Raw genomic sequence first — 23,284 nt, forward strand, 5'->3', positions numbered from 1 at the left:
GGCAGCACGGGGAATGATGCGCTGTGTTTGTGTACCCGTACCCCAAAAGATCCCTGGGCAAAAAGCATACAACGGCGCCACCGTGCGGCTGCTATGGAGAACTGTCTATAAGAAAAACACAACAGTCTATTGAACCGCAACAAGTGGATATTTAGAAGTTACAAGCAGCTAATGTTGTATTAGAATGGATACGGCCCTGGGCCCAGATTAGAAATGCTTGGTCAAACTAAATGTATTTGTCATATTTTGTATTATCATGATTATATTTTCCTATCTTCTGGAATATTTGTTGTGGCGCTACAACCACACTGTTATCATTAAATAGTAATAACCTCTGACCTGCGATCATTAAATAGTGTTCACCTCTGACCTGTGATCATTAAATAGTGTTCTCCTCCAGACCCGTGGGGGGCAGCCCTGAGCCTGACGGCCTCCTGGTTAGCCTTCAGATTTATAGTAAAAGAAGAAGATGATGACGAGGAGACGTCAACACAAACCACGTGGTCCATCCTGCCAGGCTGTGTAATGTCAGTGTAGTACTTTGTACTCGTAAAGTACATATTGTACTGTATTCATGGTATAGAAATAAATTTGACCAATCCCGCGGTCCCTTCCTGCGGTTACTGTGACCCTAAAACTGTGAGTATAAACATAGTCAACAACGCTGGTGTGTTATTTTGTATTATAAAAGCACTATACCGATAGTATAGAGTAGCTATAGTATACATGTAGTAATATACAGTATGCCTAGTACATATAGTGTGAATGTAATAAGGATAGCATGCAGAGAACGTCTCGTTCATTGGTTCTAAATAATACTAGTAGAGTCTAAAACATAAGTCCTGCATATGGTTGTCAGAATACTCGTGGAGTACAGAGCTTAATTCACATTATAGCTCACAGACCAGGGGCTACAGAGGACTGAATCCAGTTTACATCTGGTCTCAGAACAGGAGCTGCAGAGGACTGAACCCAGTTTTCATCTGGTCACAGACCAGGAGCTAGAGAGGACTGAATACAGTTTACATCTGGTCTCGAACCAGGAGCTACAGAGGATTTTTTTTTACAATTATTCTTTAATTTAATGAATGAAACTACGGATCTGCAGGCTGTGACTGGATGACTGACCCTTACATCTTCATGCTGTAAATGAATGAATAACCCGTTCATCTCCGGGCTGTGACTGAATTGATAACCCTTTAATCTCCAGGCTGTAATCGAAATAATAACCCTTTCATCTCCAGGCTGGGAGTGAAGGAATAATCTTTTCATCTCCAGGCTTTAATTTAAGGAATTACCCTTTTATTTCCAGGCTGTGATGGGCCGCTCGTCTAAAGACAAGCGGGACATTTACTACCGTCTGGCCAAGGAGGAGGGCTGGAGAGCTAGGAGCGCATTCAAACTTCTGCAGCTCGACCAGGAGTTTAACCTCTTTACTGGTAACTAGAACTACTACTAATAATGACTGGAACAGGAGTTTAACCTCTTTACTGGTAACTAGAACTACTACTAACTACTGCTGCTGGACAAGGAGTTTAACCTCTTTACTGGTAACTATACTATACTATTATTTACTACTGCTGCTGTACCAGGAGTTTAACCTCTTTCCTGGTAACCTGCTAATTACAGTGGTACTACTTGTTAGTAGTACTCCTACTAGTTACTGTGTGGAGAATCTTTGTTATTACTACACTACTAGTTAGTACTAGTTACTGTGTGGGTCTGTTATCACTATACTATTAGTTATTACCAGTAGTACTAGTTACTGTGTGGATCTTTGTTATAACTATACTACCAGTTAGTATTAGTAGTACTACTTACTGTGTGGATCTGTGTTATTACTATACTACTTACAAGTTAGTACTAGTAGTACTAGTTAGTTACTGTGCTCTCCAGGTGTTCGGAGGGCGGTGGATCTGTGTGCCGCTCCAGGGAGCTGGAGTCAAGTTCTCAGCCGTAAACTCAGGTCTGTCTCAACCTTTGACCTCTGCTCTAACCTTTAACCTCTGGTCAAGCCTCAAGTTGAACCTCACCCACTGAGACCCCCATGCTCTTACCCTTAACCAGAGCAAGCGAGGACAAGAAAGGGGAGACGAGGAATGAGGAGGTGAAGGAGGAGAGGAATGAGGAGGTGAAGAAGGAGGAGGAGAGGAAGGAGGAGGTGAAGATCGTGGCGGTGGACCTCCAGGCCATGGCCCCCCTCCCAGGGGTCACCCAGATCCAGGGGGACATCACCAAGGTGAGGAGGGCTCGGTCCCCGGCCGTCTGGTACCTGCCCTCCCGTCCCTGACGCCGTCCCCCCTGCTGTCCCTGTCCCTCCTCCTGTCCCTGACCCCGTCTCCTCCAGTCCCTGACCCCGTCTCCGTTCCCGTCCCTGACCCCGTCTCATCCAGTCCCTGACCCCGTCTCCGTTCCCGTCCCTGACCCCGTGTCCCCTCCCGTCCCTGACCCCGTCTCCGTTCCCGTCCCTGACCCCGTCTCTCCTCCCGTCCCTGACCCCGTATCCCCTGCTCGTCTCCAGGTGTCCACCGCTCAGGAGATCGTCCGCCACTTCTCCGGCCAGCCCGCTGACCTGGTGGTGTGTGACGGCGCCCCTGACGGTAGGACACGCCCCATCCTGCTCACATCACAGGGGACACAGGCGCCATGGGGGCGGAGCCAATTAAGAACCAATCTGTGCCTGTAGGAGTTCCTGCATGAGGCTCATTTGGTTCCAGCTCCATATCACATGACATGTATGATGGGCAAACTGTTGTCTCTGCGGTATCACATGACAAGTATGATGACTGTAGTCTCTGCTGTATCATATGACGTGTATGATGGGCAGACTGTTGTCGGCTGTATCACATGACGTGTAGATTATCACACAACAGGGCTCAGAAGCAGCATTATTGTATATTTTTTACACAGTTCTTCTCAATGCTGTGGAACGCTCCGTTCACTTGCATGGGCCTTCACTACTTCCGGCGTTGAATTATTTTTTGGTAATTCGCCGTTGCTAAGCATATAATGACCGCTGTCAACGAAAGTGGATTTTTTGCCGTCTTTCGTATCACTCCGCAAGTACAGTAGTCCGGTACCCTTATCAACCGCAGCGTACTCGGTTGATAAGCGAGGTCAACGTCTTTGGCGATCAACAGTACGAATGCTGGTAACAAATAAATCAAAAAAGGCAAAGCGTTTGATGTTATTTTTTTGTTTTGGCAAGTAGCCGTGTAATATGCGGGATAATGTATAGAACGTCGCAGGTCATTATCGAAAAAAAGCCCCTTCAGGTAGAAGCAGGACACATCCGGGCTTATTTCCCGATAATGACCGGCGTTCTATACATTATATCTTACATATTTCGCTGAACAGCAACAAGAAGGCTCGTGTCGCATTTTATATTCTACATTCTATATGATACATTCTACGTGTTGTATATACTTACATTTACATTTACATTTAGGGCATTTAGTAGACGCTTTTATCCAAAGCGACTTACAATAAGTACAAATACAAGTGCATCAATATATCGCTGTCGGTACAGAAAGAATGTTCATAGAACCAAGTGCAAGTACCACAATCGCTAGGCTAATCAATTCCCCGTATTACAGACATGATAGCAGCTGCTGCAGTTGCTACACAGTTAAGTGCTACGATACAATACAATACAATACTATTAAGTGCTACAATACAATACAATACAATACACTACAATACAGTGTACAATGGTGGTCAGAAGAGGAAAGGTGGCTATGCAGAGTCGAGGTGAACTCAGAACAGGTGAGTCTTGAGTCCTTTTCAGAAGATAGTGAGCGACTCTGCGGTCCTGAGAGCGGCGGGGAGCTCGTTCCACCACTGAGGGTGCCCATCATACATATACTCTATATGTGGCATGTGTCGCATTGTATATAGTACATACCCATGGTATATGTTGTGTGTTTTATGTGACCTATAATTGTCCCTAAGAAACCACTGTCTCTGTTGCCATAGTGACCGGTCTCCATGACGTGGACGAGTACATCCAGGCCCAGCTACTGCTCGCGGTGAGGAGATGCTCTGTGTTAGATTGATCATACTGGAGATTCTCTGTGGTAGATTGATCATACTTGTTCTGTTTCTCCACAGGCTCTGAACATCACCACTCATGTTCTGAAACCTGGAGGTACCTTCGTAGCCAAGGTAACACTGAGGTTGTGGTTACCATGGTAACCCTTGGCCTAGAGTTCAGGGAAACCTGAAGGCACCCTCGATGGATGGTTGTGTTGACGTGTTGTGTTACGTGTTTTGTTGACATGTTGTGTTAACGTGTTGTGAGCTGCAGATCTTCCGGGGGAAGGATGTCACCCTGCTGTATTCCCAGCTCCGAGTCTTCTTCAGCCAGGTGACCTGCGCCAAGCCGCGCAGCAGCCGCAACTCCAGCATCGGTGAGTTAGACCTGACCTACTGGGCCTAGGTCAGACCCCTTAGACCTGGACTACTGAGCCCCCCTTAGACCTGGACTACTAAACCTAGGTCAGACCCTTCAGACCCTAAAAATAAGCCATGCTGAAGAACACGCCAATTTATATCTAAATATGTTGAAGAGCATCACGTTCATGTGAACCAATCACTAACTACCTGAGGCAGAAGGGGCTTACTGACCTCTGGGAGGGCTCTGGGTCTTCAATGGGTGAGGCTGTGTGATTGGGCCTTAACAGCCATGTGTGTTGTTCCCCCCCCCCCCCCCCCCCAGAGGCCTTCGTAGTGTGTCTGAACTACTCCCCCCCCGAGGGCTACGTCCCCAACATGTCCAACCCTCTCCTGGACCACTCATACGGTAATCTAATTCCTGTTACCGGCACTCTACTGCCTGTTGTCAATACAACCTACTTCCGGTTACCGGTACTCTACTGCCTGTCGTCCAGACTCTTCTTCCTGTTGTCCAGACTCTCTATTTCCTGTTTTCCAGACTATTCTTCCTGTTGTCCAGACTCTCTACTTCCAGTTTTCCAGACTCTCCTTCCTGTTGTCCAGTCTATCTTCCTGTTCTCTAGAATGACTTCCTGTTGTGCTTCCTGTCCTCCAGACGTAGATTTTAACCAGCTGGAGGGACCCAACCGGATCATCGTCCCGTTCCTGGCCTGCGGGGACCTGAGCGCCTACGACTCGGACCAGACCTACCCCCTCCAGGTACGCCCCCATATTGACCCCAGCATCACCCTCCCATCACCTCCCATCAACACCCCAGCAGGCCTCCCGTTGGTCAGAACCTTGTTGTGTCTGGTGCCGTGTGATCACATGACATGTGTTATCCCACCCACACAGCTGGACGCCAGCCAGGAGTACCGGTACACTCCCCCGACCCAGCCCCCCATCGAGCCGCCCTATCAGCAGGCCTGTTTGTTGCGCAGGAACAACCTCCTTGCTAAAGAAGACTCCCTCCCATTGGCTCAGGAAGACTCCCTCCCATTGGCTCATGAAGACTCCCTCCCATTGGACAAAACCCTATTATCCATGCACCTATGTAGTCCAGCCGACCCCCTGTGACCTGGGGGGGCAGGCTTTGGGCTGTAGGGTGTCTAGGAGGGTTCCTACAGCTCATTCTTGTCTCTTTCCGGAAGGTTCTCCTGGAGAAATGGAGGAATTGCATCACCAAATGTGTTTATATCCTCAGTTTTATTGTTGTTCTATTTTAAATATGTACCCTAAAGGTTTCAATGGATCAACTAACCAGCTACAGAGGGTTAGCTCCGGTGCTACACAGGTTAGCTCCGGCGCTACCAGCTACACAGGTTAGCTCCCATGCTAGCTCCCATGCTAAACTCTGAAGCTGGTCAGCTCACCAGTTACACAGGTTAGCTCCGGCGCTACACCATGTGTAGAAGGGTCCACAACTAAAGCGGGTCATCAGCTGATCCCGCCTGCACGGTCGTCAATATAATAAAATATGATTTTTTAAATAAATGCTCAAATGTGTTGTTTTTTTTTGTAATTAACGAAAACATATCAGTACCTTTCATTCACAAAAGCATTTATATTTTTTGAAACAAGCATGTAGAGTAAATAGAACAGACGGGCAGGTAGGCCTGGAACAGCCACACAAACTTGATTTTAAGAAATGATATAATTAAGAAATACTGCATACCCTAAACTTAATTTTCTTGTACCAATGGCATTTCTTTTTAAATAGATTAGATATATATTGATGTGAAAATTTAATTTAATTTTGACAAACCCTGCCATGAACATTTGATGGTGATTCTGATATAAATCGGAACATTTAAAATGTAGCTTCCAGACGCTCAGTCCAGGCCCCCAGGAGCAGTGCATACTTCTGCCGCTTTTCCACTGTATGGTACCAGCTCGACACGACTCGACTCGACTCGACTCAGCTCGCCTTTTTTGCGTTTCCACCGCGAAAACATGGTATCTGGTACCTGAAGTGGCTGCTTTTTCTAGTACCGCCTCGCTCTAGGTTCCAAGCGGCTGAGCCGATGCTAAAAGGTGACGTCGGCAGACGGCCGGCCACTGATTGGCCAGAGAGTGTGACGAAGTCACGAGAGCGACATGGCCACCATGCTGGTAACAGCCATAGCAGCGCCGCAGCCAACATATTCCACTTATTCAACATGCCAGCTAATAATACGAACACGAATACCATCGCATCGATGTTCTCCATTGTTGTTATGTGGGTTCTGTCCATGTGTGGGTTACGTAGGTGTTGTTTGCGTCGCGTACAAAAATACGTCACGGCCCTTTCGCGCAGCCGACCCCGCCCACGTCCCGGAGGTACTATTTGCGGTGGAAAAGGACCCCCGCTGCTACCGTGTCGAGTCGTGTCGAGTCGTGTCGTGTCGAGTCGAGCTACATGTGCGGTGGAAAAGCGGCATTCCTCAATCCCCCAGTTCTCCCCTGCCGAGCCAGTTTTTTTGGACAACGTTTTATTTTTTTTGTCACTCGACGTCGTTAAACTACGGAAGATGATTGATTAGGGCCACACATAAGAAAAAAAAATAGTTATGACTTGACTTTAAAGTCAGAATTCTAGACACTTGCATTAGTAACCACACGCAGAGTAGATTAGCCAGTAGCCCTAGCCTACTTGCTAAGATGTCTTCTGCAGGGTCGCCACGTTTCCACTGCAGAGTGCGGTACGGTTCGGTTCGCCTCAGTCCGGTAGGGAGGAGGTGGTATAGCCCAGCTCAGTTCCGAGGTCGCGTTTCCACTGCAGACAGTACCCTTTATGGTAGACCGTATGTAGCCCCCCCCCCCCCCGTGGGGGCCCTACGATTCACGAACGACTCCTCTTTTGCGAACTGAATCACGCGAACTGGGTCACGGAAACGAATCATTACATCCACCACTACGGTGGACATTAAGAAAACACAATCAGTCGAACAATCAATGAAAAGTTACAGATGTATGTGAATGGTTTTGTTATTCCATCAATCACTATTTTTACCACAGTCATATCTATCTCATCACAATCATTCGATTTTTTACCCATACAATTCAAAACAATATCAACAATTTCCCTGCTGTGAGAAAAATAGAGAACTCATTTCTACCTATTCATTTTTCCATATTTTGCTCAGATGTTCCATGATTAGGATTTTTTTCTGCTAGGTCCGAACCAAAAATTGTTAAAGCAGTTGGCCACAACATCCATATTGTACTCATCCTTGTCATCAACCAAAAAATACTTAGGATAATTTCTGAGTCCAGAACCATTTTTTTTTGTCCAGAACCAACCGTTTTCTTCCAATAAATTCCTATAGTAGTCTTTTTTTATTAGTTAGTTTATTAGTTTTATTGTAGTAGTTTTTTTAGTTATTAGTTTTTTACAGGCATTTTGTATACCCTTCGTGATCCATGGACATTCAGAGTATTTAATTTTTCTTGAATATTTTGCCATTGGACAGTTTTTATTGTTTAATGTTTTGAATATCCTGAGAAATTATTCATATGCACTGTTAATGTCTATTTTCTCATACATTTCATTCCAGTTCTGTGCCTGCAATTAATTTTTAAAAGCAATCATCGATTCTTCAGATCTAACTCGTCTGTATTCTTTATTTTTGACTGGCTTATCATTAGTTAATACTATTAATATCATTATACCATGAATAAATATCATCAATACCATGAAAAAATACCATTAATAACATGATTGTAATTAGTTAACACCAATAATACTATGAATTAATACCAATAGTACCATGAATAATATGATGAATATTTTTAGCTTATATCATTAATATCATAGGTTAACACCATGAAGATCATATTTAATACCATTTATACCAAGCATACAATAAATGAATGGCATGAATATCATTAGTAGATACGATTAATACCATAGATCAATATCATTAATAACATGAATATCATTCATTAATACCATGAACAGAGAGGGATCAGAGTATTCGTAACACACTTAATTAATAATAATTCCTTATGCTACAACTCAAAGTGACGGTGATGCGTCCTGCTTGAGGAATTCAAAAGATGCCGACTCTGGGAATGTGTGTGGTTCACCAAACCATCGTCACAACCCTTCAATTAAAGGTTTATGATACTGCCAGGTTTGTGTTGAGAAATAGCGTCTAAACACAGAGCGCTTCTCTAGAGCGGACCCAAAGCACCGACACACAGACCCAGAGAGGAAAACCGGGGAACCGTGGGGGCGTTCCTGTTTGGAAACCACGGAAACCGTGGGCCTTCCTGTTTGGGAGCCATGGGACTTTCTGTTTGGGAACAGTGGGACTTCCTGTTTGGGAACCGTGGTTCCTGTTTGGGATCCATCAGCGTTCCGGTTTGAGAACCATCAGTGTTCCTGTTTGGGAACCATGGAAACCGTGGGCCTTCCTTTTTGGGAACCATGGGACTTCATGTTTGGGAACAGTGGGACTTCCTGTTTGGGAACCGTGGGGTCAGCGTCCCCGTTTGGGAACGTTCTAGGTGAAGGGGAAACCCTCCATTCAACTTAAATGATCCAAACTCAGAGAGAACCTGACCTAGTGAGTTTGAGGACTGAGTCCGACCCCGGGCCGGTCCCATGACCACCTGACCCCCCCGTGGCCCATATCGTGGCTCATAGACCGTGTAGGCGGGGCTTATCTGTTCTGCTTCACCATTGGTGAACGCTCGTGTCTCTCTGCAGGCGTGATGTTCAGGCCTCTGAGCCAACTGAGACCGGCCCACGGATTACCAGGCCTGATGCCAATGCAGGGGTGTGTGTGTGTGTGTGTGTGTGTGTGTGTGTGTGTGTGTGTGTGTGTGTGTGTGTGTGTGTGTGTGTGTGTGTGTGTGTGTGTGTGTGTGTGTGTGTGTGTGTGTGTGTTTCAGAACACAGACAATTTCACATTTCAAGGGCCAACATTTCTGACCAAATCCCTTTGACACAAATTATACTTCATGGAATACTAACTTTAGATCCCGTCCGTCTCTCTCTCTCTGTCTGTCTCTCCCCCTGTATATCTGCATGTGTCTCTCTGTCTGTCTTCCCGTCTCTCTGCCTGCCACAGACACATGCCTCTGTTTCTGAGGTCCCAGAGTGACGCATAAAGTGGGCGGGACTTCAGGATTATCGGGGATTTAAGCCACTGCGCCATCTAGAGGATTGTCTGGGATTTAAATCCATGCGCCATCTAGAGGATTATCGGGGGCCGGTGCGCCAGTCTTTATTGGAGTGGGGCCTAATATTGTTGTAACATGACAAACAATCCATAACATTACTTTATTTATTTTTAACTTTTATAAACTTTAACATTATGAACCGACACATTTAATAAAAGCATTATTAATGAACATGAACTGTTTAAAGTTGAATAATATCTCCTTTTATTAAATTCAAATTGATTGCCAATTAGGGTACCAAAGTATTTAAAAGGTTCTGAGAAAGAATCACCAGGGATATACAATAAAACATACTAAGCAGATACCCAGGGTGAAATATTTAATTTTAAATCCCAAACTTCCTGGTCCTGGTGGTGTCGTGATGACGTCACTCCGCCGCGGCCGCGTGATGACGTCACTGCGTTGTTGTTGGGGTCCAAGACGCTCCGCGGTCGACTAGGGAAGCCCAAATAATAGTGAAATATAGCGTTCATATTTCACCTATATGGACTAAAACCCACCTGGATGCTGATCAAATCCGCGGTGTTGGCGGATCCCCTCGTCGCGGCGGTCCTGGAGCCTGGCTGCACCTTGCAGACAGAGATATAACATATATACACCGGGCAGAGGGGGGTATTAGGTCTGGTCGGATGTGGATCTACTACCCAAGGCCGCTGTTTTTAGAAAGCCTGTAACTCCTGAACACCACCGGGTAATTACGATATATATTGTTACTGTGACGCCCGGATTCCTTGGTGTTGTGCGGCAGACTTTAAACCCCTGTATGGACCCGGTGTCGGCGGTCTGTTGGGCCGACAGGAACGCTGGGGCTCTGTGTTGTCCTGCTGGTCGCCATGTTACCCTCACAGGCTAGCGGTAGCCTAGCCTGTTAGCTGTGGACAGTGTCCTGCTGTAATACTTCCCCAAGCTAACGTTAGCCTAGCCCGTTAGCTCTGGGACGGTGTCCTGCTGTTGCACTTCCCCTAGCCAACGTTAGCCTAGTCTGTTAGCGTTGGACATTGCCCTGCTGTAATACTTCCCCAAGCTAACCTTAGCCTAGCCGGTGGACAGGTTTTCCTGGTCTTACCCTCTGACGTTAGCCAAGCACAGCCTGGTAGCCGTTTGAGCGAGCGTCCTTGTGTTCACTTCCCATAACGTTAGCCTAGCCTGCTAGCCAGCGGAAAGAGTGTTCCCTAAGCTAGGACAGCGTTGGACAGTGTCCTGTTGTGGTTCCTGTTCCTCCGCTTACGAATTAAGGGCTAGTAGATCTATTTGTGGTAGAGTTAGTGGTTGGTAGAAGGCGTGAGTAGGAAAGTTACTAGATAGTAGAGTTAACATATAGTAGAGTTAACATGTAGTAGAGTTAACAGGTAGTAGAGTTAACAGGTAGAGTGAGGGGTTAGTTTGGTGAGTAGAGGCAGAAGGTTGTAGAGGGGGTTGATTGGAGGGTTAGTGGGTAGAATAGTTGGTTAGTATAGATGGTGGGTAGTATGGTTTGTACAATGTTTCCCTAGGATGTTTTTCAAGCTGAGCTGTGTGTGTGATACTGATGTGCATGGTGCTGGTGTGTGTGTGTGTGTGTGTGTGTGTGTGTGTGTGTGTGTGTGTGTGTGTGTGTGTGTGTGTGTGTGTGTGTGTGTGTGTGTGTGTGTGCACAGTACTGATGCTGATGTTCACGGTGTTGATGCGAGAGGTTTTAGATCATTGATTGCAGTAGGGCCCTGTGCATTCAAACATCTCATGGTATAGCAAATGCCAAATACAGTATGATCAATTAGTTATGATCAATTCATCATATAGTATAAGTATTATTTTCTCTTCTATAGCAGAACCATATTTATCTCCAAGTATTGTCACATATTTGTAACTGAAGCTCAGTAATGTGTCCGGTGTATGGCCGGCGTATTGCATATGTGGTCTGAACAGGACAGATAGTCAAATGAGTTCATTGTCTTGCGGTAGAGAGGAGGGGCGTTAAAGCGTGTGGTTCATGTGGTCCTCCTAGGTGCCGCCATGAGGAAGAAGGGTCCCCACCCGCGAGTGGTTCTTCCCAAGAGGGACTCCTCGCCCATCAAGCCGTCGGCCAACCGCGAGACCCTGACGTACGCCCAGGCTCAGCGCATCGTTGAGCTGGAGGTTGACGGCCGCCCGCACCGCCTCAGCATCTTCGACAAGCTGGAGGTGGTGGGCGACGACACGGCCACCGCCCAGGAGATCATGGAGTGCAACAGCAACAAGGAGAACCACGAGAAGCCCCCGCAGGTCCTGGTGCGCTCGGCCCGCCTGAAGAACAGCCAGCAGAGGAAGAGCGGGGCTGCGGCGGCTCCGGGCCCCGGGGGGCCCCCCAGCAGCGCCCTCCTGGAGCCCCGCTTCCGCACGGTGGAGTACAACCTGCCGGTGGTCCCGCGGCGGCCCGCCGCCTTCTACCAGTACACGGAGCAGACGGAGGAGGAGCTGGACGAGGAGGTGGAGTACGACATGGACGAGGAGGACTACGCCTGGCTTGAGCTCCTCAACGAGAGGCGGAGGAGTGAGGGCGTCAGCCAGGTCTCCTACAACCTCTTCGAGTTCCTCATGGACCGGTTGGAGAAGGAGTCCCTGGGCGAGCAGCGCTCCCCAGTGGACGAGGACGCCGTGTGCTGCATCTGCATGGACGGGGACGCCGCCGACAGCAACGTCATCCTGTTCTGCGACGCGTGCGACATCGCCGTGCACCAGGAGTGCTACGGCGTGCCCTACGTGCCCGAGGGCCAGTGGCTCTGCCGCCACTGCCTGCAGCGGCCGGCGCGGCCCGCCGAGTGCCTCTTCTGCCCCAACCGGGGCGGCGCCCTCAAGAAGACGGACGACGACCGCTGGGGCCACGTGGCGTGCGCGCTGTGGGTGCCCGAGGTGGGCTTCTCGGACACGGTGTTCATCGAGCCCATCGACGGCGTGGGGAACATCCCGCCGGCCCGCTGGAAGCTGACCTGCTCGCTGTGCAAGGAGAAGGGCGCCGGCGCCTGCATCCAGTGCCACCGCGCCAACTGCTACACGGCCTTCCATGTGAGCTGCGCCCAGCGGGCCGGCCTCTACATGAAGATGGAGCCCGTCAGGGAACCCAGCGAGGCGGGGGCTGCCGCCTTCTCCGTCAAGAAGACGGCCTACTGCTGTGCTCACACGCCGGAGGGCTGCGACCGGCGGCCGCTGCACGTCTACGACCAGCCCGGGGACCGCAAGCCCGGCAAGCAGAGGAGCAAAACCAAGATCAAGAGAGAGGAGCCCGACCCGGAGGCCCCGGCCATCAGCGGGCCCAGCATCACCCTGTCTAGGTAGGTACTAGGTCCACTTCACCCTGTCTAGGTAGGTACTAGGCCCACTCACTATGTCTAGGTAGGTACTAGGCCCACATCACTATGTCTAGGTAGGTACTAGGCCCACTCACTATGTCTAGGTAGGTACTAGGCCCACTCACTATGTCTAGGTAGGTACTAGGCCCACATCACTATGTCTAGGTAGGTACTAGGTCCACTTCACCCTAGGTAGGTTCTAGGTCCACATCACCCTTTCTGGGTCGGTACTAGGCCCACATCACCCTGTCTAGGTAGGTACTAGGCCCACATCACCCTGTCTAGGTAGGTACTAGGCCCACTTCACCCTGTCTAGGTAGGTACTAGGCCAACTCACTATGTCTAGGTAGGTTCTAGGTCCACATCACCCTTTCTGGGTCGGTACTAGGCCCACATCACCCTGTACAGTAGGGCTGCTCGATTATGGAAAAAATCATAATCACGGTTATTTTAGTCAATATGGAAATCACAATAATTCAAAATTATTTTTGAGTTTGAAAACATGATGTATTTATTCGGCATGTCTCCCAAAAATCTGTTGTAACAGAACTTTGAAATGTCGCCTTAAAAGAATGCACAAAATCGTCAAAAAGAAAATGTTCAAATCTAAAATATTGTACAGATATGTATCTGGCTGTTCTGGATACATATCTGTTCTGGATACAAGAAAACCAACAGAAAAATCTATTTTATTAGTTATGTTATCATTTGACGCTAAAAAAATAATCAAGATCGAATTTCGATTAATCGCCCAGCCCTACTGTCTAGGTAGGTCCAGCAGCACCCCGTCTTTGTAGGTCCAGGTAGGTCCATTTAGGCCTGTAGTTCCATGTAGTCCTGTAGGTCCAGATTGGCCCAGCATTACCCGGTACAGGCAGCCCGTAGGTCCATGTGCAAGCCAAGAAAATACATAAATAATCTGTTTCCTAACTGTCGTTTTTAACATCCTCCTGCGTCTCTCAGCTTCGAGAGCATCGTGAACCAGGTGGCGGTCCAGAAAAAGAGGTCCTTCGTGGAGAGAGTTCTGAGCTATTGGGTCCTGAAGAGACAGTCCAGGAACAATGTCCCCCTGATCCGCCGCCTGCAAGCCAACTCCCAGCCCCCAAAGAACCACCAACCGGTCAGTCCTAAGACCGACCCAATGGTCAGTCCTCCTAAGACCCACCCAACGGTCAGTCCTAACCCCCAGACCCCCAAGAACCCTCAACCGGTCAGTCCTAAGACCCACCCAACGGTCAGTACTGAGACCCATCAACCGGTCAGTCCTACCCCCCAGCCCCCCAGGACCCACCTACCAGTCAGTCCTAAGACCAGCCCAACGGTCAGTCCTCCTAACACCCAGCCCCCCAGTACAATGAGTCCGTCAGTCAGTCCTAACCCAGGTCCAGGGGTCAGGAAGGGAGCGCGTTGTAACCCGGTGTGTTTGTGACTGCAGGAGTTCCGCCTGGAGCGCAGCCAGGAGCTGAAGGAGCAGCTGACGGAGTGGCACCGCCTGAGGCACGACCTGGAGAGGGCCCGCCTGCTGCTGGAGCTCATCCGCAAGAGGGAGAAGCTCAAGAGGGAGGAGGTGGGTCGGGAGGGAGGGGTTAGCCTGGTCTACAGAAGAACCTGGTCTACAGGTAGAACCTGGTCTACAGGGGAGGGGTTAGCCTGGGCTACAGGCAGACCCTGGTCTACAGGGGAGGGGTTAGCCTGGGCTACAGGTAGAACCTGGTCTACAGGGGAGGGGCTAGCCTGGGCTACAGGTAGAACCTGGTCATGTGGTCTACAGTTAGAACCTGGTCCTAAGGCCTAACCTTGTCCTGAGGTGCACTCCTGGTGCGCGGCGATGTCGCACGCGTCGCAGAACAGGATGGCGTTACTGTCGGCGATGTCCCTGTCCATGCAGATGCAGCACACGGTGTCAAACCTGTTCTACCGTGGTCTTGAGGTCTAACCTATCTCTGTGCTCTTCAGGTGAAGCTGCAGCAGTCTCTCATGGAGGTCCAGCTGACTCCCCTCAACATCCTGATGAGAGCCGTCCTCGCCCAGCTGCAGGACAAGGACACCTACAATATCTTCGCCCAGCCAGTCAGCCTCAAAGAGGTCATTATAATATATATAAAATATATTATGTCCCCTTTTAGTCCCTGACTTCCTTTCTAACTCCTTCTGTGTCTCATGACATCCTGTCTAACTCCTCCTCCGTCCCCTGACTTCCTGTCTAACTCCTCCTGACTTCCTGTCTAACTCCTCCTGACTTCCTGTCTAACTCCTCCTGACTTCCTGTCTAATTCCTCCTGACTTCCAGTCTAACTCCTCCTGACTTCCTGTCTAACTCCTCCTGACTTCCTGTCTAACTCCTCCTGTCTGCTCAGGTCCCAGACTACCTGGACCACATCAGTCAGCCCATGGACTTCTCTACGGTGCGGAAGCGGATCGAGGCCCACCACTACAGCAGCCTGGAGGCTCTGGAGGAGGACTTCAACCTCATCATCTCCAACTGCATGACCTACAACAATCCAGAGTCCTTCTTCTACAAGGCGGCGCAGCGCATGCAGGACCACGGCGGGGCCATCCTCCGCAAGGCCCGGCGCCAGGCCCACAAGGTCGGCTACCAAGTCCCCGGGGGCACCCACCTCCCCACCGCCCCCCCACCGGCGGAGCCAGCCCCCTTCAGCTGGGAGCACGGTGAGAGAGCACCTAGCAGCTAGCCCCATAGAGATAGGTTAGGATGTGTTGTGTCTCTGCACTGGACTGGACTTAAGTTTCAGTGGACCTTATCCTGAGCCCTGCCTGGTCTGTTATGTTGTGTTAATATAATGTTATGTTAATGCCAGTCTGTTATGTTAATGTTATGATCTGATATGTCAATGTAATGTTATGCTCTGTTCTAGTGGACCGTGTGCTGAGCCCGGCCTACCGCCTGCAGACCCCGCTGCTGCAGCAGCTGGACGAGCTGCTGGAGCAGCTGGACGCCTGCGTGTCCATGAAGCAGAGCCCCTCGCGCAGCAAGCGGCTCAAGCTGCTGAAGAAGAGCATCGTGGAGGTCCGGGCCCAGCTCAACCGGCCCCTCCACACTCGGACCCCCGCCCCGGGCCCCTTGGAGCCCACGGAGACGCCCCCTGCTGAGGCTCAGGGCTCCCCAGCCCGCACACACAACCATGGTCAGTCACACGCACGTCACACGCACAAACGGTCAGTCCCTTGTCGGTCACACGGTCGTTCCTCCCAGGGCCGTAGCGCTGTCTCCTGACCCGGGACCTGCTGCCTGGCGCTTGTGTCCAGAGTGACTCTGTGTCTGACTCTAGAGGTGCTCTGTGTCTGACTCTAGAGGGTTGGGGTGTCTGACTCTGGGTTAGGGTTGACTCTCTAGAGGTGCTCTGTGTCTCTAGAGGTGCTCTGTGTCTCTAGAGGTGCTCTGTGTCTGACTCTAGGGGTGCTCTGTGTCTGACTCTAGAGGTGCTCTGTGTCTGACTCTAGAGGTGCTCTGTGTCTGACTCTAGAGGTGCTCTGTGTCTCTAGAGGTGCTCTGTGTCTCTAGAGGTGCTCTGTGTCTCTAGAGGGGCTCTGTGTCTCTAGAGGGGCTCTGTGTCTCTAGAGGTGCTCTGTGTCTCTAGAGGGGCTCTGTGTCTCTAGTAGGGCTGTAACGATACGCGTATCAAACCGAAAATCGCGATACTCAAAGCCACGAACCTGTCTCGCGGTGTGAGAAGGCAGAAGCGCGATACGCCCTTTCTAACTCTGCGGTCAAGTTGTCCGATTGAAATTTGCTAATAATTTGTCTAAATAATAGTCTGCTGACAGCGCCCCCTCCTATCGATGCCGTAAGTATGCGACTGCAATCCTCCGTGGCTACGGAGGATCGCATTTCTCCACAGCCGTCGAAGTGCTCATATGCGATATGAACGACATTTATCCAGAGGGGGCCTGTGTGATCCTGTCTCTAGTGTTTTGTGTGATTTGACTGGCAGTTTGTCTGCTTATAGGTCGGAATGAAGCGGCCACCGATTATTGACAGGATGGGTACTTTATTCTACCGGACTCGTTCGCTTCTTCACTAGACACACGCGCTACCGCTCGCTCTCCTCGCTCGTCCACTCACTCGCTGACGTCACTCACACACGCATACGCACATTGCCATTCTGGCGCACACACATATGCTACTCGTAACGCCTCGTTATTGCGACGTTCATGACATTCAGGTTTTTCTCCATCTATTGAAAGTTAGGCTATTAAACATGTTGCATTCTATACGGCCTGATTATGTCATTATTCAAGCTACATAGCCGCCCCGGTCCTAATAAGCCTAATAAGAAGTGCTAATAAGGATATTTGACTAAACCAACCAAACAGTTGAAAAAAGCATCCTCCCACACGTTATTTCTTTATTCATTTAGCTATACTTTAATAGTATTCTTTCTGTCCAAATCTGTTCAGTGTTCCAAATTATTTGTTATTAAATGTTACATTAAGTTAATTGGTATATAAGTGTTGTTTAAATAAAATGCTTTTTAAATTTAAAAAAATCGTGGGATGTATCGAACCGTGGGTCAAAAATCGTGATACAAACCGAATCGTGAGTTTGTGTATCGTTACAGCCCTAGTCTCTAGAGGTGCTCTGTGTCTGACTGTCTGTCCGTCTCCCTGAACAGAGGAGCGCTCTATACCGCCGCCCCCTGCCCAGCCACTGTGCTCCCTAGCAGAAGAACCCCCCGGATCGCCCCACCCGTCCAGCCCCGACGCCTCCGCCCCGCCGCTCGTCACAGACGCCACTACCTCAGAACCACAGGGACCGCCCCCCGCCGCCCCCACGCCCACAGCCGCCGCCTCCCCGCCTCCGACTGGGCCAACCGGACCCCCGACCGGGCCCTGCAGACCCCCCGCTGGTCGGCGCGGCAGCCTTCTCTTCCGTAAGTCCAAGAGCGTCAGCCCGCTGAAAGCTCCCCCGCCGGGCGGCGTCTCCCCGGGCTGCGTCCCGCCGGGCTCCCCGCCCCTGGGGACCAAGAGCTTCCTGTCGGTGGTGATCCCCCGCCTTGAGACACTCCTGCTGCCCAGGAAGAGGGCCCGCAGTGCCAGCACGGACCGGGGCCGCGATGGGGACTGCCCCCGAAAACGCCTCAACACAGGTACGGGGGGGGGGGAGAGAAGGGTACAGAAGGGTACAGAGGGAGAGGGGAGAAGGGAGAGGGAGGGGTACTATGGGGTCAGAACAGTCTCGTTAATAATGAATGCACAGAGAAGGGTTAACAAATGTATTTTGTGATTTATGTATAAATTACTCTCTTCTCACAGATACATTTCAATGCACACACAAATGGATATCGGTATGTAAGATAAATCCATAGACAAAAATAAGTTTCACAAACACATTTCTGATCCACACACAAATGTGCCTTGTTTTAAATAAAAATAATATAAATCCATAAATATATGAATGAAAAAGATATTTGCAATTTTCATCAAAATGTGTTTGGATGTTGTTACATTTATATACAAACTCTTAAACTTGAATTTACAAGACGCTTTTCATTTGTGAACTTGTTTGCATTTGTGTGTGAACTGGTCTGTATTTACATGTGAATTTTTGAGACTCCTGACGTGGCTGGATTCACAAATGTATTTTTTTCAACAAGGAACTCTCTGTAGCCAATCAGATTCCTCCCTCGTTTTCAGCCAATCACATGACTGCAGTGACTGGATTTTTACATTGTCGGTGCCATGCCGTTTACTACTTTAACGGCAGACAATCCCAAAACCCAGTCGAAACTAGATGGAAAAAGTGTGTAGCTAAACGTGACGCAGCTTTTACTTCTTCGCCACCTAGAGATTGTTATGTACGATCGTTCAAAAAACCCATGTTAGTTCCCATAGACATTTGACAGAGGGAGGTTCGGAGGCTGGACTCAGAGGTCGGAACTGCAGTCATGTGATTGGCTGAAAACGAGGGAGGCAACTGATTGGCTACAGAGAGTTCCTTTTTGAAAAAAATGCCTTTGTGAATCTAGCGACGTCAGGAAAGTCTCAAAAATCCACATATAAATACAGTCCAGTTCACACAAATATGCAAACAAGGTCACAAATGAAAAGCGTCTCGTTAATTCAAGTTTAACAGTTTGTATATAAATGTAACAACATCCAAATACATTTTTGATGCAAATTGCAAATATTTTTTAAATTAATATATGTATGGATGTATATTACATTTATTTAAAACAAGGCACATGATTTGTGTAAGGATCAGAAATGTGTTTGTGAAACCTATTTTTGTTTATGGATTTATTTTACATTTATACATACCGATATCCATTTGTGTGTGCATTGAAATGATTTGTGAGAAGAGAGTAATTTATACTAAATCACAAAATACATTTGTGAATCCTTCTCTGTGCATTCATTATTAATGAGACTGTTCTGACCCCATAGGGTACAGGGGGAGGGGAGAGGGAGGGGTACAGGGAGAGAGAGAGAGGGGGGAGGGGTACAGGGAGAGGGTAAACTTCCTGTTTCCTGGTCTTGTGGTAAACTCCTTCCTGTTCGGTAGTAACCTCCTTCCTGTTTCTTCCCGGTTGGGATCAGGATTGGCCAACGGCTTCGTGGTGGAGGAGGAGGAGGAGGGAGAGGATGAAGGGTCAGGGTCCAGCCGACTTCTGGAGCCTCGGAGGCGCTGTGCCTCAGAGTCCAGCATCTCCTCCAGCGGCAGTCTTCTCTGCAGCACCAGGTACCCACAATGCACCAGGAGGAACCCGAGCGAGCGGACACAAAGCCAACGGTGTGTGACTGAGTGTCTGTCTTGCAGCACAGTGACTGTACAGAAGAGTTTGAAAGGGCGCTCCCTGGTGGCACGGCGGTGCACTGCAGACGTTAAGACCTCACGCCTCACCTGCAGGGAGCACACGCAGCTCCCCAGAGACGTACACCTGGCCACAGGTGAGGGGCCGGGGACAGCCAATAGGAAAAGAGCTGGAGACAGCCAATAGGACGAGAGGCTGGGGACAGCCAATCAGACCAAAATGTCGGGGACAGCCAATAGAACGAGGGGCCGGGGACAGCCAATGGGACGACGGGCCGGGGACCGCCAATGGGACGAGGGGCCGGGGACAGCCAATGGGACGAGGGGCCTGGGACAGCCGATGGGACGAGGGGCCGGGGACAGCCAATAGCAGGGGACCTGGGGGTTTGTGTATCAGCACTGTGGGGCCACAGAGTACAGTAATTCCACGACAACAGTACAGGATTAATTGAGTACTGTACTATAGTCATCATAGTACAGCACTTTACTACAGTATGGGAACACTAGGGTACAGTATTCTATTGTAGGGTACTGAGGTATAGTAGGGAACTTTACAACAGTATGTGTACATTAGGGTACAGTACTACACTAGGGTATTGTTGTATAGTAGGTTATAGTAGGGTACTGTAGTATAGAAGGGACTTTACTACAGTATGTGTACAATACTACAGTAGGGTATTGTAGTATAGTAGGGTACTGAGGTATAGTAGGGAACTGTATGTGCTCAGTAGGGTATTGTAGTACAGTAGGGTATTGTAGGATACAGTACGACAGTAGGGTATTGTAGTACAGTAGGGTATTGTAGGATACAGTACGACAGTAGGGTATTGTAGTACAGTAGGGTATTGTAGGATACAGTACGACAGTAGGGTATTGTAGTACAGTAGGGTATTGTAGGATACAGTACGACAGTAGGGTATTGTAGTACAGTAGGGAGTCGTAGGGTACTGAAGTACAGTAAGGTACATTACTGTGTTTGGCTGTTGCCAGGAGACGTACTTAGCCCCTCCCCCCTGTGCCCTCAGACCACGGTGCCCCAAATGGCGACGGGGGCGTGGCCTCTCAGCGGGGGGCGGACGGCCCCCCCGGCCGGGCGGTGACCCGGAGAGCTGACGCCATACCGCTCCGCAGAGAAGCTCTACCTCGCTCCCTCCTCAGACAGCAGGCCCAGCTGGTGAGCTCCTCCATCTCTTCCTCCTACTTCTACTCATCCATCTCCTCCTCTTCAATCTACTCCTCCTCTACTTGTAATCCTCCCCATCTCCTACCACTTCCTCCTCCTCCTCCTCCTCCTCCTCCTCCTCCTCCTCCTCCTCCCTTCTAGCCTCAGCTCCCCATGTGTATCAGCAGGTGACTGAGTGAATCACAGAGGGGATTACTTTCATCGTCGTGTGGTGTTGGCCGGTCCCGGCTGACACATTGGTGACTCACTCTGATTGGCTCACGTGCCTTGTGATGTCATCACTATGGGTTGTTCTGACCTTTGACCGCTCTCTGCTTCCAGGCAATGGCTTCCTAGAACCAAGATGGCTGCCTGCGGGGTCAGCAAGATGGTGGGCGGCGTGCATCGTGACCTCTGACCTCGGACTCACAGCACCCTGAAATACTTATACCTCTGACCTACTGTACCCTAAAGTACTCTGACCTACTGTACCCTGACCTCTGACCTACTGTACCCTAATGTACCCTGACCTGTGACCTACTGTACCCTAAAGTACAGTGACCTCTTACCTACTGTACCCTAAAGTACCCTCACCTATGACCTACAGTACCCCAAAGTGCCCTGATCTCTCACTTACTGTACCCTAAAGTACCCTGACCTCTGACCTACTGTACCCTTCAGTCAAGGTTAGGGTTCATCCCCTGAAGCTACTGAGTGACAACATGACCTTTAACCCCACCCAGACGAGGCCCGACACTAAATTATTTCACATTTGCTGTTGCTACGGTGAGCGTTGATTCGCAGCTGTTGACGGAAGCTGCTGGTGCTATCTGTAGCCGCAGGGCTAGCTAGCTGCTGGTGCTTTCTGTAGCCGCGGGGCTAGCTAGCTGCTGGTGCTATCTGTAGCCGCGGGGCTAGCTAGCTGCTGGTGCTATCTGTAGCCGCGGGGCTAGCTAGCTGCAGGTGCTACATACTGTATCACCACAACAAGTTCTCATTTCTACTCCTTTTCTTACTCTTTGCTTTCTTTGTAAGTTATTGAGTTGTGAAACTTCTCTGGCATTAACCTTTAGTGTGTTTTTGTTTTTTTATTCACTGTTTTTACCGGACTTTTGGGGTTTGTACATATTGATATAAAATCTATATTATAATAATAATGTATACTTAGAGAATCTCTCACAGGAACCAAGAAAGGCTGCCCTGTTCGTGTGTGTGTGTGTGTGTGTGTGTGTGTGTGTGTGTGTGTGTGTGTGTGTGTGTGTGTGTGTGTGTGTGTGTGTGTGTGTGTGTGTGTGTGTGTGTGTGTGTATTTATTGAGAACAGAGTAGTACGCCCCCACCTTGTTTGAACCTTCTTCCCTCGTTTTCTTTTTTATGAGTAGCATTAAATATGTCCATGTGTTTCTCCAGACTGATGATGATTTTATATTAAAACACTGAAGAATTAAAAAAACGGTATTGAATCACTCATCCCGCTGGTCTTGTCATGGTTAATGTGTCATGCACTACACAGACTTCGCAACCTCAAACTGACGTGCATAAAACAAATATTGAGATGTCGGGCGTCTTTATGTGTAGTACAAGTGTACACGGGTGTCTGGATAGGGTTACGGTATATTTTAAGTTCTTTTGTCATCTTAATAGAAGCAAGTTATTAATATTTTTCTATTTAAAACAATAATTCTGATTACGTTATTAATTTAACAATACCTGAAAAGAATATATAATAGTGTTCCGATTTTAGAGCAGGTTAATATCGAGGCAGAAAGAGAAAACTTTTCCTTTGCTCTTGGATGATGTAGCCAACATCATCCAAGTGACGATGATGATGGTAGCCAATGTGCTGGTGATGATGCTAGTCAACATGCTTGTGATGGTGGTAGCCAACGTGCCACTACCTACCAAGGACTTTGATTTTGTTCAGACTGTCTGCCAACTGTTACAGTCTCTGACTTTCTCAAACACACCTGGTGGTGCCTGATCTGCAGAGGGATGATTATTTTACAAAGTGGGCATCATTAATGCAAATGCAAAACACAAACAACTACGCACCAAAGAGACACATTATGTATCTGGAGCAGAATAAGAAAGCTGTTGAGGCGAGAACGGCCAGGGCTGCTGCTCTGCTATTGGAATGACAAACAGACAAAAAGTCTTATTTTTCCAACAGTTTTGATGCTCCTTAGTTTGCTGAACTTCTAATTGGCAGACTCATGCTCTGTGATCAACATGAACTGACGATGGATGAATATTGATCTATCAAGTGATAGATCGAGGGTTGAATGGACAGACCGACAGGTTAAGGTAAGAGGGGCTAAAATAGGTGGAAATATTAATATATTAATAAATATTAATGGGCTATTCTTCGGACTTCATGTCGAACGGGAATAATGTAAAACTGCTCTAAATAAACACGTGAACAAATGAAAAACGAAAAGATGAC

General features: G+C 48.8%; 2 protein-coding genes across 6 annotated transcripts; both read left to right on the forward strand.

Moving 5' to 3' along the window:
* Positions 1–465: 465 nt before the first annotated feature.
* ftsj1 (FtsJ RNA 2'-O-methyltransferase 1) lies at positions 466–5,940 on the forward strand. Of its 3 annotated transcripts, XM_030365294.1 has the most exons (11): positions 466–639; positions 1,313–1,439; positions 1,897–1,966; positions 2,068–2,239; positions 2,522–2,600; positions 3,976–4,028; positions 4,111–4,164; positions 4,307–4,409; positions 4,718–4,801; positions 5,051–5,154; positions 5,290–5,940. In XM_030365294.1, exons 2-11 carry the CDS (start codon positions 1,319–1,321, stop codon positions 5,509–5,511), a joined length of 1,062 nt encoding a protein of 353 aa, XP_030221154.1. In that variant the 5' UTR covers positions 466–639; positions 1,313–1,318; the 3' UTR covers positions 5,512–5,940. The 3 variants fall into 3 exon arrangements, with proteins under 3 accessions (XP_030221154.1, XP_030221155.1, XP_030221156.1); XM_030365295.1 differs by lacking the exons at positions 466–639; positions 1,313–1,439 and adding an exon at positions 1,462–1,550; XM_030365296.1 differs by lacking the exons at positions 466–639; positions 1,313–1,439 and adding an exon at positions 1,470–1,493.
* Positions 5,941–9,995: 4,055 nt separating this feature from the next.
* LOC115550323 (bromodomain-containing protein 1) lies at positions 9,996–22,311 on the forward strand. 3 transcript variants are annotated; one of them, XM_030365239.1, is made up of 12 exons: positions 9,996–10,294; positions 11,588–12,890; positions 13,872–14,229; positions 14,344–14,475; positions 14,865–14,993; positions 15,266–15,578; positions 15,785–16,054; positions 17,543–18,016; positions 19,467–19,608; positions 19,687–19,817; positions 20,706–20,854; positions 21,185–22,311. In XM_030365239.1, exons 2-12 carry the CDS (start codon positions 11,596–11,598, stop codon positions 21,197–21,199), a joined length of 3,408 nt encoding a protein of 1,135 aa, XP_030221099.1. In that variant the 5' UTR covers positions 9,996–10,294; positions 11,588–11,595; the 3' UTR covers positions 21,200–22,311. The 3 variants fall into 3 exon arrangements, 2 of the variants coding, with proteins under 2 accessions (XP_030221099.1, XP_030221101.1); XM_030365241.1 differs by having other exon boundaries at positions 13,872–14,028; XR_003977886.1 differs by lacking the exon at positions 19,687–19,817.
* Positions 22,312–23,284: the final 973 nt, after the last annotated feature.

The sequence above is a fragment of the Gadus morhua genome, chromosome 9 (genome assembly GCF_902167405.1).
Source record: "Gadus morhua chromosome 9, gadMor3.0, whole genome shotgun sequence".
Classification (NCBI taxonomy): Eukaryota; Metazoa; Chordata; class Actinopteri; order Gadiformes; family Gadidae; genus Gadus; species Gadus morhua.